The sequence below is a fragment of the Apostichopus japonicus genome, chromosome 3 (assembly GCF_037975245.1).
Source record: "Apostichopus japonicus isolate 1M-3 chromosome 3, ASM3797524v1, whole genome shotgun sequence".
Lineage (NCBI taxonomy): Eukaryota > Metazoa > Echinodermata > Holothuroidea > Aspidochirotida > Stichopodidae > Apostichopus > Apostichopus japonicus.
In genome coordinates this window covers 2,771,263-2,786,974 of record NC_092563.1, presented here as the reverse complement: position 1 = coordinate 2,786,974, position 15,712 = coordinate 2,771,263, and the positions used below count along the sequence as shown (strand labels likewise).

The 15,712-nt window shown below is 36.1% G+C and overlaps 1 protein-coding gene across 5 annotated transcripts in view; it reads left to right on the top strand.

The window, feature by feature from the left end:
* Positions 1-15,712, top strand: part of LOC139960011 (uncharacterized) — an 88,799-nt gene that overhangs the window by 17,223 nt on the left and 55,864 nt on the right. For 2 of the 5 annotated variants that reach the window (XM_071958047.1, XM_071958020.1), the window contains exons 6-12: positions 1,100-1,357; positions 3,128-3,376; positions 4,667-4,918; positions 6,376-6,627; positions 7,705-7,956; positions 8,864-9,118; positions 9,349-9,600. In XM_071958047.1, the coding sequence (XP_071814148.1) occupies positions 1,100-1,357; positions 3,128-3,376; positions 4,667-4,918; positions 6,376-6,627; positions 7,705-7,956; positions 8,864-9,118; positions 9,349-9,600 (1,770 nt within the window). Of the gene's footprint in view, positions 1-1,099; positions 1,358-3,127; positions 3,377-4,666; positions 4,919-6,375; positions 6,628-7,704; positions 7,957-8,863; positions 9,119-9,348; positions 9,601-15,326; positions 15,591-15,712 lie in introns of all 5 variants that reach the window. The other 3 variants (XM_071958011.1, XM_071958030.1, XM_071958038.1) reach the window with 3 other exon arrangements.

Genomic DNA, 15,712 nt, shown 5'->3' with positions numbered 1-15,712 from the left:
ATTTTCGTGTCATGGCCACTTTAAGCTCTTTCTGTGGAACTGTCTGTAAATTAAATGCCTTTCATAATAATTTCAACCTTCTTTGCAATATTACAAGCATAGCAACAAGTATTGAGATTCTGCAGCATGACTGCTCTAGTTTCATTCTTAGAACTTCTATTCAGCTGTATGTTGCATTGGAACCTTTTGAAATTCATATTTGTAAGGTTGTTTCCCCATTTGAATTTATTCCTAATTTTCCATATGTACCTTCCTCATCAGTATAAGTTTCTAATAAAACAGGGTAAGTTTTATTCATTGTTCATCTTGTATGTACGAGTTCCTTTTCAACTCCAACATGTTTTTTTTTTCTAAGCCTTTGTCCATTCAATCTGTGATTTAATCAGTGATCCCATGACTCAGTGCTTTGTCTTCAATCAACAACACAGTTTTGGCTTTGAAATTTCTGAACTGGTTTAGGTTCCTTTATCTTGCCTTCCAGTTTGTCAGTATTTCCTGTTCTCTCAAGACATTCTCTTATAGATGTTTGGCTGCTTCTATCAGTTCTGGTTTGTTCCTCAATTCCAGTTTTTGCTATTGCATGGCACTTTGTATCTATCTTCATCTGAGGCTGCTTGGCTTTGTTCTACCCTGGTTGTAACTTCTTTGAAATGCTCTGTCCATCTTTGCAATGTCTCTCCTCTGCCATCATTCAGAGTCAGACTTATCTTTGATAGCCATTTTTGTCTTGGTGGTTTGTTGCATAATTTTTGTTTTTGTTTTTATGATGTTTATCATGCAAGTTTATCTTGCAGTTCGAGTCACTACAAGATTAATGTATATCATCCAGTTACAGAGTTATTGACAATTCATAATCATGGACGTTAAATATGAATCTAAGAGACTGACTTCGGTTAGCTTGCGGCTTTGATAAGCCAATGAGGCTTCTTCGCGAGTTCCTGCTTGCAGCAGGATCTAAAATACATACAATATATATATTGGGAAAAAGCACTGTGAGAGTTGAGTCTATTGCAAATAAATTCGATTCAAGATGGATTTGTTTACTTCTAATCTATATCCATTACTTCCTTCACACTCTCAATATGCTGTTTTGTTACAGAGGACACAATACCTCCCACCATAAGTGGATGCCCAGCAGACATCTCAGAAACCATTGAATTGGGACTGCCAGGGAGAGTAATATCATGGACAGAACCAACTGCTTCAGATATTTCTGGTACAGAAATGCTCTCCTCTCGGTCTGATGCTCCAGGAACATTTTTTTCAGTTGACGTTCTGCATAGAACAATCACGTATATTTTTGTTGATGCTTCTGGGAATACTGCTATCTGTGAATTCATGATATGGTTTATAATTGGTAAGATCTTTAATCATATTATAACTAATATATCTTCTAATTTAATGATATTACAGTACAATCCAAAGACTACTAGCTCAAGATTACAAACACTGAAATATATGAACTGGTATGCTTACAGACTGCAAATGTTTCTGCTGGATTGGTGATTGTTAATTCGAAAGTATTGCTTGTTTTATCCTTGGATGTTTCCAATTTGACTTCTCTGCAACTTTTTTGGAATAGAATAGTAGTATTTTATAATATTGGGTATTATTAGATAGGCATTTATCCAAAGTTTCTTGTATGATCAAAATTGTAGCATGCACTGACAAACATTGATGCTTTCCTCCAAAGGAACACCGCATGGAGAAGCTTTCAGGATATTTTTTTTGCACTGGGAAAGTTTAATCTCAGCTACACAATGCACTTTTTTGTAGAGAAGAATTACTTTATCTGAATGGTTAAGACAAATTCCATAGTTGGTACTGTATGGTGAACCAAAGTTGTTCATGAAAAATATTTTTGTGGTCATGTGAGGTCCCCCCCAAAAAAGGGCCTTCTGTAAAGTTGTCAGGTATGATGAAATGTAGGCCACAGACCATATGCAATGATCATGAAATTTGTTTTTTAATTGCATGTATAGATTTTGATGTGAGTAGCAAAATGTCTTCCATATGAATTTTCTTGTCATTTTGGGAAATAATTCCACCTGTGGGAGACTTGATCAAGTCAAACATTTAATTGTTATTCAGGTTTTGTGTTTGTAAAAGGACTACTTGACAGATTTGCAAATTGAACTTTTCCACAGTTTATGTGTGGAATACCACATGTGAGAATGACCTACGGTAGATCGTTGGAGCTGGTTCCGATTTCTACTCTTTTACGTTTGTCTGCGGTACATCGATTGTAAACAAGTTGCAGTTCAACACATTCAAATGTGATATTCATAAAAAAAATTGCAGATTTCGTAGAGGAATACCTTTTTAACATTTTTGCTCTATTATTGCCTGAATGAAAACTACAAAGTGCCTATACTGTTAGTTCTTAGCTTTTAGAATGGGCAGAGTTTATCCCTAGTAATAAGTACAATGATCTATTGCATAAAATAAGTTTGTGACAGTGTTTCCACTTTGAAGGAATATAAATTTCTGACATTGTAACAAACCATGTCTGCTAGGAAGGTGCATAAGGCAAGGAAAAGGGGATGGGAGGAAAGGACATGATATTGTTATCCCACCTATGTCTTACATTTTTTGTACAAACAAATGGATAATCTGTTCAGAAGTATTGCCAATCAAAACATTTTCTCAAATAGAAGCATAGTTCAGCTTCTGCAGCGTTGCTGCTTGTGTTTTTTGTAGCAGCCATAAATCATCTTGGGTCACCAGATTTCAAATACTGTAAAACTCATAAGAGCAATATCCAATAGTAAACGTTGGATATCAATTTTTGGTGTAGGTCAAAAGTCTTTTGAGGTCAGCAGTTGAAAAAATTTGAGTCTGTTGAATAGGAATACTCAATAATTTCAGCCTTGGCGACAGTCACACCTGGTTTGTTGATGTCTGTTAACAAGTCCTCAGTTGCTAATATTGTTTATGGCAGAGGTCAACAATCATTTGAAGTTATTGGTGTAAAACAGTCTCTGGGCTAGCTGTTTTTGATCAAAAGAATTTCTGTGAATTTTTGGGTGAGTTTGGTAACATTTCTAATGACATTAGTCACATGTGGTAACTTTAATAACTGAAATTACATTTAATATTGTCCTGTTGCTTTCATATCTCATTCTAGTTGACACTACTCCACCAACTGTCATTGACTGCCCTACTGCTATCACAAATTCTGTTCAAGTGGATTTGCCAGGGACAACTATACAATGGGATCCACCTACTTTCTTTGATGCCTCTGATAATGTTGTAGTTGTGCCGTCTCACAATCCGAACCAATTCTTTATATCCGGGCTGACAACTGTCACATACCTTTTTACGGATACTACTGGCAACTCTGCCCTTTGCTCATTTTGTGTAAATGTAATAAGAGGTTAGTTAAAATGGCACTCATTGTGACTGTGGAAATGTGCAATTTCTGACATGAAAATATAATTCCAAAAAGTCCAGTTCCATTTGTCAGTCCTACTTTCAGTTGTATTAACCATATACTCCTGAAAAAAAAGTTCTTATGTTAATTATAGTGAACTGTATGCATGACCAAATTTGTGATGATAAACTATAGTTAAAGAACAGAAGTAACTAAGACATGAAACATTCCTGACGTGAACTAGAGTTCAGATTTACATGAAGTTTAAATAGTAGAATGTTCCACTGTCAGTAGCATTAATCACTCACATGTGCAATTTCCTAATGGGAAGTATAGTTCAGTGACACTGAGGTGAACTAGAGTTCAGTTTTAAATGAAGTTTAAATAGTAGAATGTTCCACTGTCAGTAGCATTAATCACTCACATGTGCAATTTCCTAATGGGAACTATAGTTCAGTGACAGTGAGGTGAACTAGAGTTCAGTTTTACATGAAGTTTAAATAGTAGAATGCTCCACTGTCAGTAGCATTAATCACTCACATGTGCAATTTCCTAATGGGAAGTATAGTTCAGTGACACTGAGGTGAACTAGAGTTCAGTTTTACATGAAGTTTAAATAGTAGAATGTTCCACTGTTAGCATTAACCACTCATATGTGCAATTTCCGAATGGGAACTATAATTCAGTGAGGTAAACTAGAGTTCAGTTTTACATGAACTTTAAATATTAGACTATCACTGTCAGTAACATTAACCACTCACATGTGCAATTTCCTAATGGGAACTATAGTTCCCATTAGGAAGTGAGATGAACGTAAAAAAAGTAGTTACAAAACTATAAATTAACACCATTTCTTCAAAGTAGGTTATAATACAGCAGCTTATCATGTACCATCTGTAAACATTGAGGCAGACTTTGGATTTTTTCTGCCATTACCAAGTATGCTCATCTACATCTCAAAAGATTTTAATGATATTTTCATTGTGACGGACAACAATGCTGAATTACTTTCATTGTCAGTCAGTTTACTGACAATTCTTGCTACATACATTTATGTCACAATTTGTATGTGAAACATTATTTAGCATGTCTCTTACTTAGTTATAGGATTTATTTACATAGGCACACTCCATTTTGATATGTGGTCGACTGTTTAGACTGTCTCACTTTTCCAAAACTTTATCTATATAACCTCATTTGTCAATGTAGACTTGTGTTGCAAAAATTACAAAACTCACATTTTAAATTTTCTTTTCTTTTTCTTTTTCTCTCCCCCCCCCCATTCCCGATCAGTTGATAGTGTTCCACCAGTTATTTCAGACTGTCCATCACAGCAGACTATCACAGTTGAACTGGGAATAACTTCTGCACAAGTTGTATGGTTACAACCTTCCGCAACTGACAATTCAGGAACAGCTACTCTGCAAACTCAGACACACAGTCCTGGAGATTCCTTCAGTTTAGGACCAACAACTGTGAGGTATATATTTGTGGATCCAGCCAGCAATCCAGCCATCTGTGAATTCATTGTACTTGTTCAGACAGGTATGCATTTAATCAGATGCTTTAGATTCTTCTAGTTTATGTTTTTCAAAACAATTTTGTTTTTCTTCGCCAACTTTTTCAACTGAAAAGGCTGACAAAGGAAGAAGAATTCTGTATCAAAACTATGTACTCTACAGTTTATCTATTGAATATAGTTAGTATCACAGAATGAAGCAGCCAAACAGTATTCACAAATTGGGGTAATGATCCAAAGACTACTTCAGCTTCCCTTTGCCCGCATGCTGGTCCTACTCTGTCTCACTACAGAGAAATGACTCCTTTTTTTATAATCTTCTGGTTCTATGCTTTACCAATGTTTTCAGATTGACCTGTGAATGCAAGCCTCATAACTTTTGTTAATCTGTGCACCTCGCCGCTTAACCAGTTTGTCTGGGTCTCTCTAACTTTGCATATCATCTACACTTAAGCTAGTGTACAGTCCTGTACTATGCACATTTGCTGTTGCACAATGCCCTACAAATTCACAATTCTCTACAAACATGCAGTTATGCACAATTCAACATAGCAGAGCTGCCGTGCAGGTCAAACACACGTCAAAATTATGCAACAAAATAGACAGCTAAGTTCTTAGTACCATTGCATTCTATACAGATATTTTCTGGATTTAACTGTACTCTCTTCCACTCTTCAGTCTGAACCTCATTTGACTTTAAACATAGGGAAGTAATTTATCTAGTATCGCAAAGCCAAATACTATGCAGAATGGTCATATTGCTACACAAATGTGAAGATGCATAAATCATATTTGTGCACAGGACCGTATCAAGTTCAGTATTTTATGAGATACAACATTCCTAAGCCTCAAAACTGCTATAATAGAATCTGAACAATCTGAACATTAAATTGATACCCAGAACATGGTTGTTAAAAAGTGATTTGGTTTTGCCATGTTAGTGCTTCATTACTGCTGGAAACAGATCATTGAGCAAAGTATTCTCTCTTTTGTCAGATTTTTCTACAAGAGCAACCTATTTCTTTCCCATTTGTTGTTTAGTAATCCTTGAGATGGGATTCTATTACTCTGTTTGCTTGGATACCCTTATGTCTAAGTTGTATCAATTCTCTGTCAGCATTATTCCCATTTCATAGATAAATAATAACACATTATAACAACATTTTTTTTTAAAACTCAGCTGCTATAGTGATGTCACTCACTCCTTCTCTTGCCAAAAGTTGTATTACAGATTTGCCAAACATTCAAAATAACATGAATTCAGGATGTGATTTCCATCTACTAGAAATGGAGAATGTACTGTTTTGACCACTGGAATATCCCTGTTAGTCAATGCATACCAATAGCACAGACGGCTTAAGTTTAACCAACAGATATGTATCTTAAATTCACAGATGTTGAAATTTTCCAAGTTTCTTACTAAGAAAGGGATTAATAGAGCTAACTTGAGTTACCTTTTTTTTCTTCTGTTTTTGCTTTCTAGTGGATACTACCCCACCTTCAATAACGGGGTGTCCTGTACAACCAGTCGTAGAGCAAGTAGAGTTGGGAATAACTGGTACCTTTGTGACGTGGACTCCACCAACCGCAACAGATTTGTCAAATCCTGTCACTATAAATGTCAATCAAAACCCTGGTACATTCTTCCTTGTAGGAACAATGGCTATTACCTATACCTTTACCGATGCTGCGAATAACCAGAATTTCTGTACATTTGACGTAGTTGTAACCACAAGTAAGTTTCCCAGTGTACACGGATGAGAACAATACTTGTCACTTTCAATAACTAGGAGAGTACCCAAATCAATTATGAATACATGCAGAAAAGAATTATGCTGATGGTGAAATAATATATCCCAATTATAATGTCGAGAACAGATCTAATTTATAATTGGTTCATACAGGAAGCTGTACTGAACACTTCGTTCAAACACACATCTATGAATGTGAATATGTACATGTATACAGTATATGTGCTTTTTTAACTGTACTCTCTTCCACTCTTCAGTCTGAACCTCATTTGACTTTAAACATAGGGAAGTAATTTATCTAGTATCGCAAAGCCAAATACTATGCAGAATGGTCATATTGCTACACAAATGTGAAGATGCATAAATCATATTTGTGCACAGGACCGTATCAAGTTCAGTATTTTATGAGATACAACATTCCTAAGCCTCAAAACTGCTATAATAGAATCTGAACAATCTGAACATTAAATTGATACCCAGAACATGGTTGTTAAAAAGTGATTTGGTTTTGCCATGTTAGTGCTTCATTACTGCTGGAAACAGATCATTGAGCAAAGTATTCTCTCTTTTGTCAGATTTTTCTACAAGAGCAACCTATTTCTTTCCCATTTGTTGTTTAGTAATCCTTGAGATGGGATTCTATTACTCTGTTTGCTTGGATACCCTTATGTCTAAGTTGTATCAATTCTCTGTCAGCATTATTCCCATTTCATAGATAAATAATAACACATTATAACAACATTTTTTTTAAAACTCAGCTGCTATAGTGATGTCACTCACTCCTTCTCTTGCCAAAAGTTGTATTACAGATTTGCCAAACATTCAAAATAACATGAATTCAGGATGTGATTTCCATCTACTAGAAATGGAGAATGTACTGTTTTGACCACTGGAATATCCCTGTTAGTCAATGCATACCAATAGCACAGACGGCTTAAGTTTAACCAACAGATATGTATCTTAAATTCACAGATGTTGAAATTTTCCAAGTTTCTTACTAAGAAAGGGATTAATAGAGCTAACTTGAGTTACCTTTTTTTTCTTCTGTTTTTGCTTTCTAGTGGATACTACCCCACCTTCAATAACGGGGTGTCCTGTACAACCAGTCGTAGAGCAAGTAGAGTTGGGAATGGCTGGTGCCTTTGTGACGTGGACTCCACCAACCGCAACAGATTTGTCAAATCCTGTCACTATAAATGTCAATCAAAACCCTGGTACATTCTTCCTTGTAGGAACAATGGCTATTACCTATACCTTTACCGATGCTGCGAATAACCAGAATTTCTGTACATTTGACGTAGTTGTAACCACAAGTAAGTTTCCCAGTGTACACGGATGAGAACAATACTTGTCACTTTCAATAACTAGGAGAGTACCCAAATCAATTATGAATACATACAGAAAAGAATTATGCTGATGATGAAATAATTTATCTCAATTTAAATGTCTCATAAGGGTACATGAACTATTATGATTATTATCAAGCATGATAGGATAGACAAACTACTGATAATTGAAGCAATTCTTCACTTTTATTGATTTATGAAAGATTTCAGCCTTAATAAAATGTGAAGTTTGTTCATCTATAGAACAGGAGGTCCTGTTAGTATCACATCTTGGTGGAATACCTTAGTGTATAATCTATATATCTTTCTGTCTATTTGTCTGTCTCTCTGTCTATGAATGCTTGATACAGGGAATTTTTTAAACATATTTGCTGGTTGTCCCTCAGACAAGCAGATCTTACTTTTCGATTGTCCAAACAGCAAATTTGGTTTTCAGAAAATATGTACCAACATAGAAATAACAAAGATAGATCAATGTGGACACTACAGGAGAGATGTATAAGTTTTGGTGACTGGAATACCAGGTTTGGACCAGTACACCTCTCCTTAGGGTGGATCATAGGCCTATTTTCACTTTTGTTTTATCTCAGTTTCTCCAAAGTGATGGAGAAATTTTACCTACTTGGGGTTATTAAGTTACAATGCAATCTGCATTTGATTTTAACATCTAGTCGTCATAAGCCAGACGACCTCCAAAGTTAGCTTTGGTCGTCGGAACAGAAATTTGGTTGAGAACAGATCTAATTTATGATTAATTACATAGAGGAAGCTCTACTGAACAGTATGAACACTTCGTTCTAACTGTCCATTTCCTTGCCACAATATTCTGTTTTTTTTTCAAAGCATGAAACCTATCAAAATCTTTGTATTTCAGTTGACAGTACCGTACCAGAGGTTTTCCAGTGTCCAGGCCAAGTCACGGAAATAGTGGAGTTGGGTATAACATCAAGCATAGTGCGTTATGATGAACCATTTGCTACCGATAACTCCAATGCACCAAATTTACTACAGACTCAGACCTGTCAACCGGGCGGCTCGTACCCTGTCGGTGAAACTAGTTGTCTGTATCTGTTTGTGGATCCTGATGGGAACAGCAATAGCTGCACATTCCTTATAATAGTAACAACAAGTATGTTTATGTCTTTTATCTGTCATTACTAGACCTCTGTCAGGATCAGAAGTGTATAGAGTATGTGGCTCACCTTTATCTCAAGGATAACTTGTACAGCTATATTCAATAAATGTGTTAATTTGTACTAAGTGAGTACTTCTAATGAAAATTTGATGAAATGCCAAGTGAAATTTTTGTTACCTGAAAATGTCCTACTTTTAGCAGTAAATGTTGATGTCTAATTTCAGTTGATACAACTCCTCCAACAATCAGCAACTGTCCTACTGCAGGGGCTTCAACTGTCGTTGAGCTTGGACTTCTAGATGGTGTTGTGTTTTGGTCAGAACCCACTGCCACTGACCTTGCAGGAGCAACTTTGTTACCTCGTACTGGAAGACCTGGCGATTCTTTCCCCTTGGGGGCCACTCCGATTGTGTATGTTTTCACTGATCCAAGTGGAAATGAGGCAAATTGTACATTTATTGTTACTGTTACTACAGGTATTAAATCACTTCCTCTGTTCTTCACTACCTTTCTTCTAGAAGGTGTCCCTAGATAAAACTCCTGTCATTTCATTATTTACATTAAGTCATGAACTTTTATTTCATGATTTCAGATGCTCTTCTGTAACTTATCTCTGACAACATGCAATCTTTTTGATAAGTTCCCATTTATGTTCTTTCTTGTTACGGTTGACAGAATACCTCAGAGTTTTTTATTTCAGAGGACAGTAAACCGACAGATTGAACAGTGTACAAATGAATTCAGGGCAGAAACAGAGTTGGGTGTAACATCAACCGTGGTGCTTTATTTTGAACAATTTGCTACCGATAACTCCAATGCACCAAATTGACTACAGACTCAAACCTGTCAAGAATTTTATTTTAAATATAATTTAGGTCTATATTAGTAGCTCTAAATAGATGGTTGTGGTAATAAATAATGAATTTAAAATTCCCCTCACTTCATTAGATAGGGGGCCTGAACCTGGGAGGGCTAAATGCAAATCAGGGATTTTCAACAGGGAGGGGGGAAGGTGTTGCCCTGGGGTCATTGAAGCAGTTTCATATGAAGGGTATTTAGGGATTTCTAAAAATTTAGAGGAGGGGAGTTAGACCTGTAGTATTGGTCTGTTTCTTCCCTGGCTGAATGGGAAATCCCTGACTGTATCATATCCCCCAACTGATGGTCTAAGGTGGGAGGCCATGGTACCCAGGCACTTCTCCCCTCCTTTTGTCTATGCAATTAATCCTGACATAATACTGCTTTGTTTTACTGTGGTTTTGATGTCAAACCACTATAACATTTCACCTTGTTTGATCAATGCACATATGAAGTCTATTGTAGAGTGTTTTGACAAGTCTAATCAGTCCTGTCTGTGGTACTCCTTAGTTATATCTTTATCATTCTCTATACAGCTATTTCTAGCTATTACTTGTTTGATTTGTAGAGTGTTTTGACAAGTCTAATCAGTCCTGTCTGGTCCTCCCTAGCTATATTTTTATCATTCTCTATAGATCTATTTCTAGCTATTACTTGTTTGATTTGTAGAGTGTTTTGACAAGTCTAATCAGTCCTGTCTGTGGTACTACATGGCTATATTTTTATCATTCTTTATAGATTTATTTCTGTGAAGAGAGCTAATTAATTTTTATCTCAATACATTACATGTATAGAGATATTGTAACAGTAAGTGGGACTTTCTCTTCTCTTAAAAATTTTTCAGCGTCTTCAAACAAAGTTCTTTTTCTCTGGAATTTCCAGAGCAAGAATATATCATATAGACCAACAAAAGTTACTATTTTTTATTCCAGAATTGTATCTCATTCTGTGACTTTTTCACCGATTTATGTCCAAATCGGGCCAATTTGGACTGAAAACACACTTTGTCACACCTGTTTTGCACACGCTCCAAAACTTATGTTTTATGAAAGAGAATAGAATAGAACTGTCTTTCAACAGTGGTATCGTCTAAGATAGGGTCCTATGTATTATATATTTTATTAAAATTTTAAACTTCCATTTGTTGTTTACAGGTAGGTATTAATAAGAATTTTACTACATGTATATGACATTTAATGGCTTTTATTTGCTTTATTTGATGTTTAAATGATTTTTCTTTCTTAAAACAACACTGAGCTGCCGCCCCTACTTTTAGTAAAAAGGTCCGTTTTTGATGATTAAGCCCCGCCCCCAAGTCTGTTTTGTAGCAGATTGGCTATGACTCATAACAGCTACATGTTAGATATACGAAAATGGCTACCCTCGCGAACAATTTTCTGTTCTGTAGTTAGGTACGCGAGGTGTTAGTGTATTGCATGCTAATTACATTCTGTACTGCTGAATTCTACGTAACATCCATTTAAGGATAGTACTGGTGTAGTGTTCAACCGATTGACCTAATCGGAATCGGAATCGGTACGAATATTGCATAATCGGTACATAATCGGTATCGGTAAAAATTACGTGGAATACCAGTTATGTCATACCGATTATTCAAAAACATATGGAAGGTGAAAATATCATTATTCAAAAACATATTGGAGTTGAAAATATCAACTGATGAATTAGGTTTGTTCTTTTACTACGAAATATTAAAAAAAGGCACCCCCTATACGTCTTTCACAGTGTATACTTTCATCAAATTAGGCTGCCAGGGTCGCCGATTTTGCTTCCTTCGTGGTTATTGGCTGCATATTTCTTGGCACAGTAAGCATAGCAGCAATAGCAATTTCGCGAATTCAGGAATGTGCTGGACAGGGTAGGAAATAAGCGGGGGCAACGGGCGATTCGCCCTCGCAAGTGCTAAAAAGCCCTCCTAAAGCACAATTACGAGTGCGAAAAAGAAAAATGAAATATAAAAAAATCGCCCTCTTTATATCAGGTGTCTGTGTAAAATTAATTGTGACATGCGTTTGCTTTAGCTAGGAATTGCATCGCGAATCGCGCAAACAGTTTTCTCACCCCGCATCAAAATTTGAAGCAGTGCGAGAGGGTCGCGCACAATCACCGGGAACTTCCCGTGGTAAATTACGGCCTGCAGTACCAGCGAAAATAACCTAAAATCCTCACAAATCTCCGACCACATAGTAGCCTTACTTCACACTAAATCAACTGCATGGAAATCTAAACTTGACATCTGTTTATTCGCTCTAGTTGTGTCGCAAATAAAAACTAAAAATATCCACGGAAACTGCAATCTTCGACCACATGTTAGCCTAACAACCACACTAGGTCAATGGGAAATGTAGCCTAACCATCGGTTTGCAAAAAAAAAAAAAAAAAAAATTGCGTAGCTTAGTTTACAACTTTCAATTTGCTGGAAATCGGCATTTGTTTGGAAGGTAATGTAAGTGATATGTCTTATAGAGGGAATGTTATATTTTATATTGGAGTAGTTTCTAGTTGTTATTATTTCTTTACATCAATCTGGTATTACATTTTAGAGTAATTTTAAACAAGTTACGATGGTACAATTTGCTTTTCAGTTTGATTGGCCTAAGCTTACACATTCTAATTGAACCTGAATGGAGTTATATAGGTAACGAATAGGTATGTTTAACTTCAAGTAACATTTCTATTTGTTCATAAACGGTATAATACTGAAAATAAGTACAAAATATTGTCGGAATGAAGGCAATATGTCATTAAAATTTACACTTTGGTGAAGATTGCAGATGGATGGTTTGTCTGAGATACTTTTTGAGATGGATATTTTGAGTAACTATTCGTAGCCCATTTCAAGCCATTAACAGGTGACATTTACGTCGAGGTGGTTAGGCCATTCGCTTAGCACAGTGCTGACTAGGTAGGATGTCATATCTCCGTATTTTGGAAATTTAAAAAAAAAAAATTTCTTTCCGAGAAACTCCAGAGGTAATTTGGTACATACAAAATGGTACCTTAGAGCCTTGTATAACAACGAAGCAAAAGGAAACTGGGGAAAATCACAACAATAATTGTTTCTGTCAAACTTTATTGCCGATTTCGTATAAACGGGATATTTTCTCATTTTCAAATAATCGGAATCGGTACGATTATGAAAAAATAATCAGTAATCGGTATTTTCTGTTATGCATAATCGGTTGAACACTATAATGGTGTTCAGGTAGCTTTTCAGAGCAAGGGCCATGATAAGTTTGTTTGATTGCCCTTCATGTATTTTGTATAATTACGTATACACATTCTTGTATTTCTGAAGGCTATTTACTGTAGGCCTAGTGCAATTTAAAAAAAAATATATATATATATATATAGGCCACTAGGCCTATTACGCTTTCAGTGATAGCCACATTAGCATTGTACTGGTGTTCAGACAGCTTTTCCTAGGAAGGACCAGGGTAAGTTTGTTTGATGGGTACGTATAAAAGAGGAGCCGGCCATAGCATCACAACTTTGATAAGACAATAAAAATTGTATAAGGTTATGTTTTATTTATAAGGATATAGGCCTAAGATGTATAAGGTTATAAGAAGTATGTTTAGCTTTCTTTTGAACCTGTAATGTTTGACATCAAATGTAAAAAGAATTAAAATAAAATAACAAAATGAAGAGGAACTGAGGTGGCTATTAGGGGAAGAGGAGGCCACCCATCACTTGCATATAAAAACTTGTAATCTTCTTTTACATTATTTTTTCCAAGTCATAAATCCATGAAATCTTCATGTCCGAAAAATTGAGATGGAAAAACGTGGGTTGTTTTGATATCTAGAAGTGGACACAGTTTTGATGGTAGTCACCACTACAGTCTACATTAACATACAGTAGGTCAATAGGCCTAGCTCTCAAGGCAGGCATCAAGAATATGGTCGAGTTGTTCGCCTCTTCTAATTTGGCTGTTGTCATTGACATCAAACTATATGACCAAAAAGTCCAACAGAGACTGACCTAAGATGAAGGATACCACATGAAAAACAAGTTTTTAAATATTCTATGACATTACTAAACCTTGCAACGTCGTTCTTTCGACTAACAGGCAATGAGCGCTAAAGGCAAGACTAGCAGGATAAAGTGTAACCTGCAGAGACTATTCGTGGCAAAGTAGCAAAAATGCAAGTTATATATTTGTTGTGCCATGATTGATATTGATAATTGTAGAGACAGAGCAAAGATTTGAAATTAGGAATCAAAATTAAAACTTCCAGTATTGAGATACTGCATCATTGATGCTCTTGTTCAAACTTGGTGAAGTTCAGATATAACCATTCTTGCCACTCATTTTCTCAATTAAATTATAAAGGACTAGATTTGTTCATCTTACATGTACGAGTTCCTTTTCAATTCCAGCTTTTTCTTTCTAAGCCTTTTCCATTCCAGACTTATTTTTGATAGCCATGCTTTGTCTCAGTGGTTTCTTGTATAACTTCACCAAGTCTAAACATCCCTCCTACAGTGTGTATGTTGGTCATTCTTTGTATTTTTGGCTACATTTTTGTGGAAAACCACATTTGCTGTTCAGACAACCAAAGAATAAGACCTGGGTGTCCAAGGGACAACCAGAAGAGCATTCTAAAAAGATTGTCATGTGTTACCTGTGACCAGGGTTGTCACCAGACCATTTTTAGAGCCGGGTAATTTGTGACAGTGATCCGCGGGGTTAATTACAGTTAAGCTGCGTTTTGCACCGAATCGCGCTAATCTTTACCAAGTTACTTATTGGCGGTACTGTAGGCTAATTTGTGCCGGGCGGTAAGGCTGAAATTGACCTTGAGTACCGGGCGGAAATTTTGAGAGCTGGGTAGCACCGCCCGGCGCCGCCCGGCGTGGTGACAACCCTGCCTGTGACTATTAACATGGCTTATAGATGGACTTGCTGCATAATGTAAAGTACTTGATCCATCTCAGATGCTGTAATAGGTCCCAGCCTGCTGCTCCAACATCCTCTTTTACATCTCACACTTAACTTTGTTGTTCTAAGTGTTTATGTAGTTTTATCTGACTCATTTATATTTTAGTATCTCTCTATTATAATTCCAAACAAATGCTTTTTAGAATTGCAATATTATTTAAAAAAAAACAAATATGTACATGGCATTTAAGAGGGAATGTGATTCATGTGGAACTCACTTTGTTTGTTTTTATGCTGTTTATCTTGCAAGTTTTATTGGTGAAAAGCACTGTGAGGGTTGAGTCTATTGCAAATAAATTCTATTGAAGATGGATTTGTTTACTGCTAATCAATATCCATTACTTCCTTCACACTCTAAATATGCTCATTTTGTTACAGAGGACACAACGCCTCCAACCATAAGTGGATGCCCAGCAAACATCACAGAAACAATTGAATTGGGACAGCCGGGGAGAGTAATATCATGGATGGAACCGACTGCTTCAGATATTTCTGGTACAGCAATGCTCTTCTCTCGGTCTGATGCTCCAGGAATATTTTTTGCAGTTACCGTTGTCGGTCTGCATAGAACAATCACTTATGATTTTCGTGATGCTTCTGGGAATATTGCTATCTGTGTATTCTACATATGGATTATACCTGGTAAGATCTTTAATCATATTATAACTTATATCTTCTTATTTAATGATATTACAGTGCATTCCAAAGACTACTAACTCATTTGACAAACACTTAAGTTTTGATTTAATGTGGTATTATTCCAT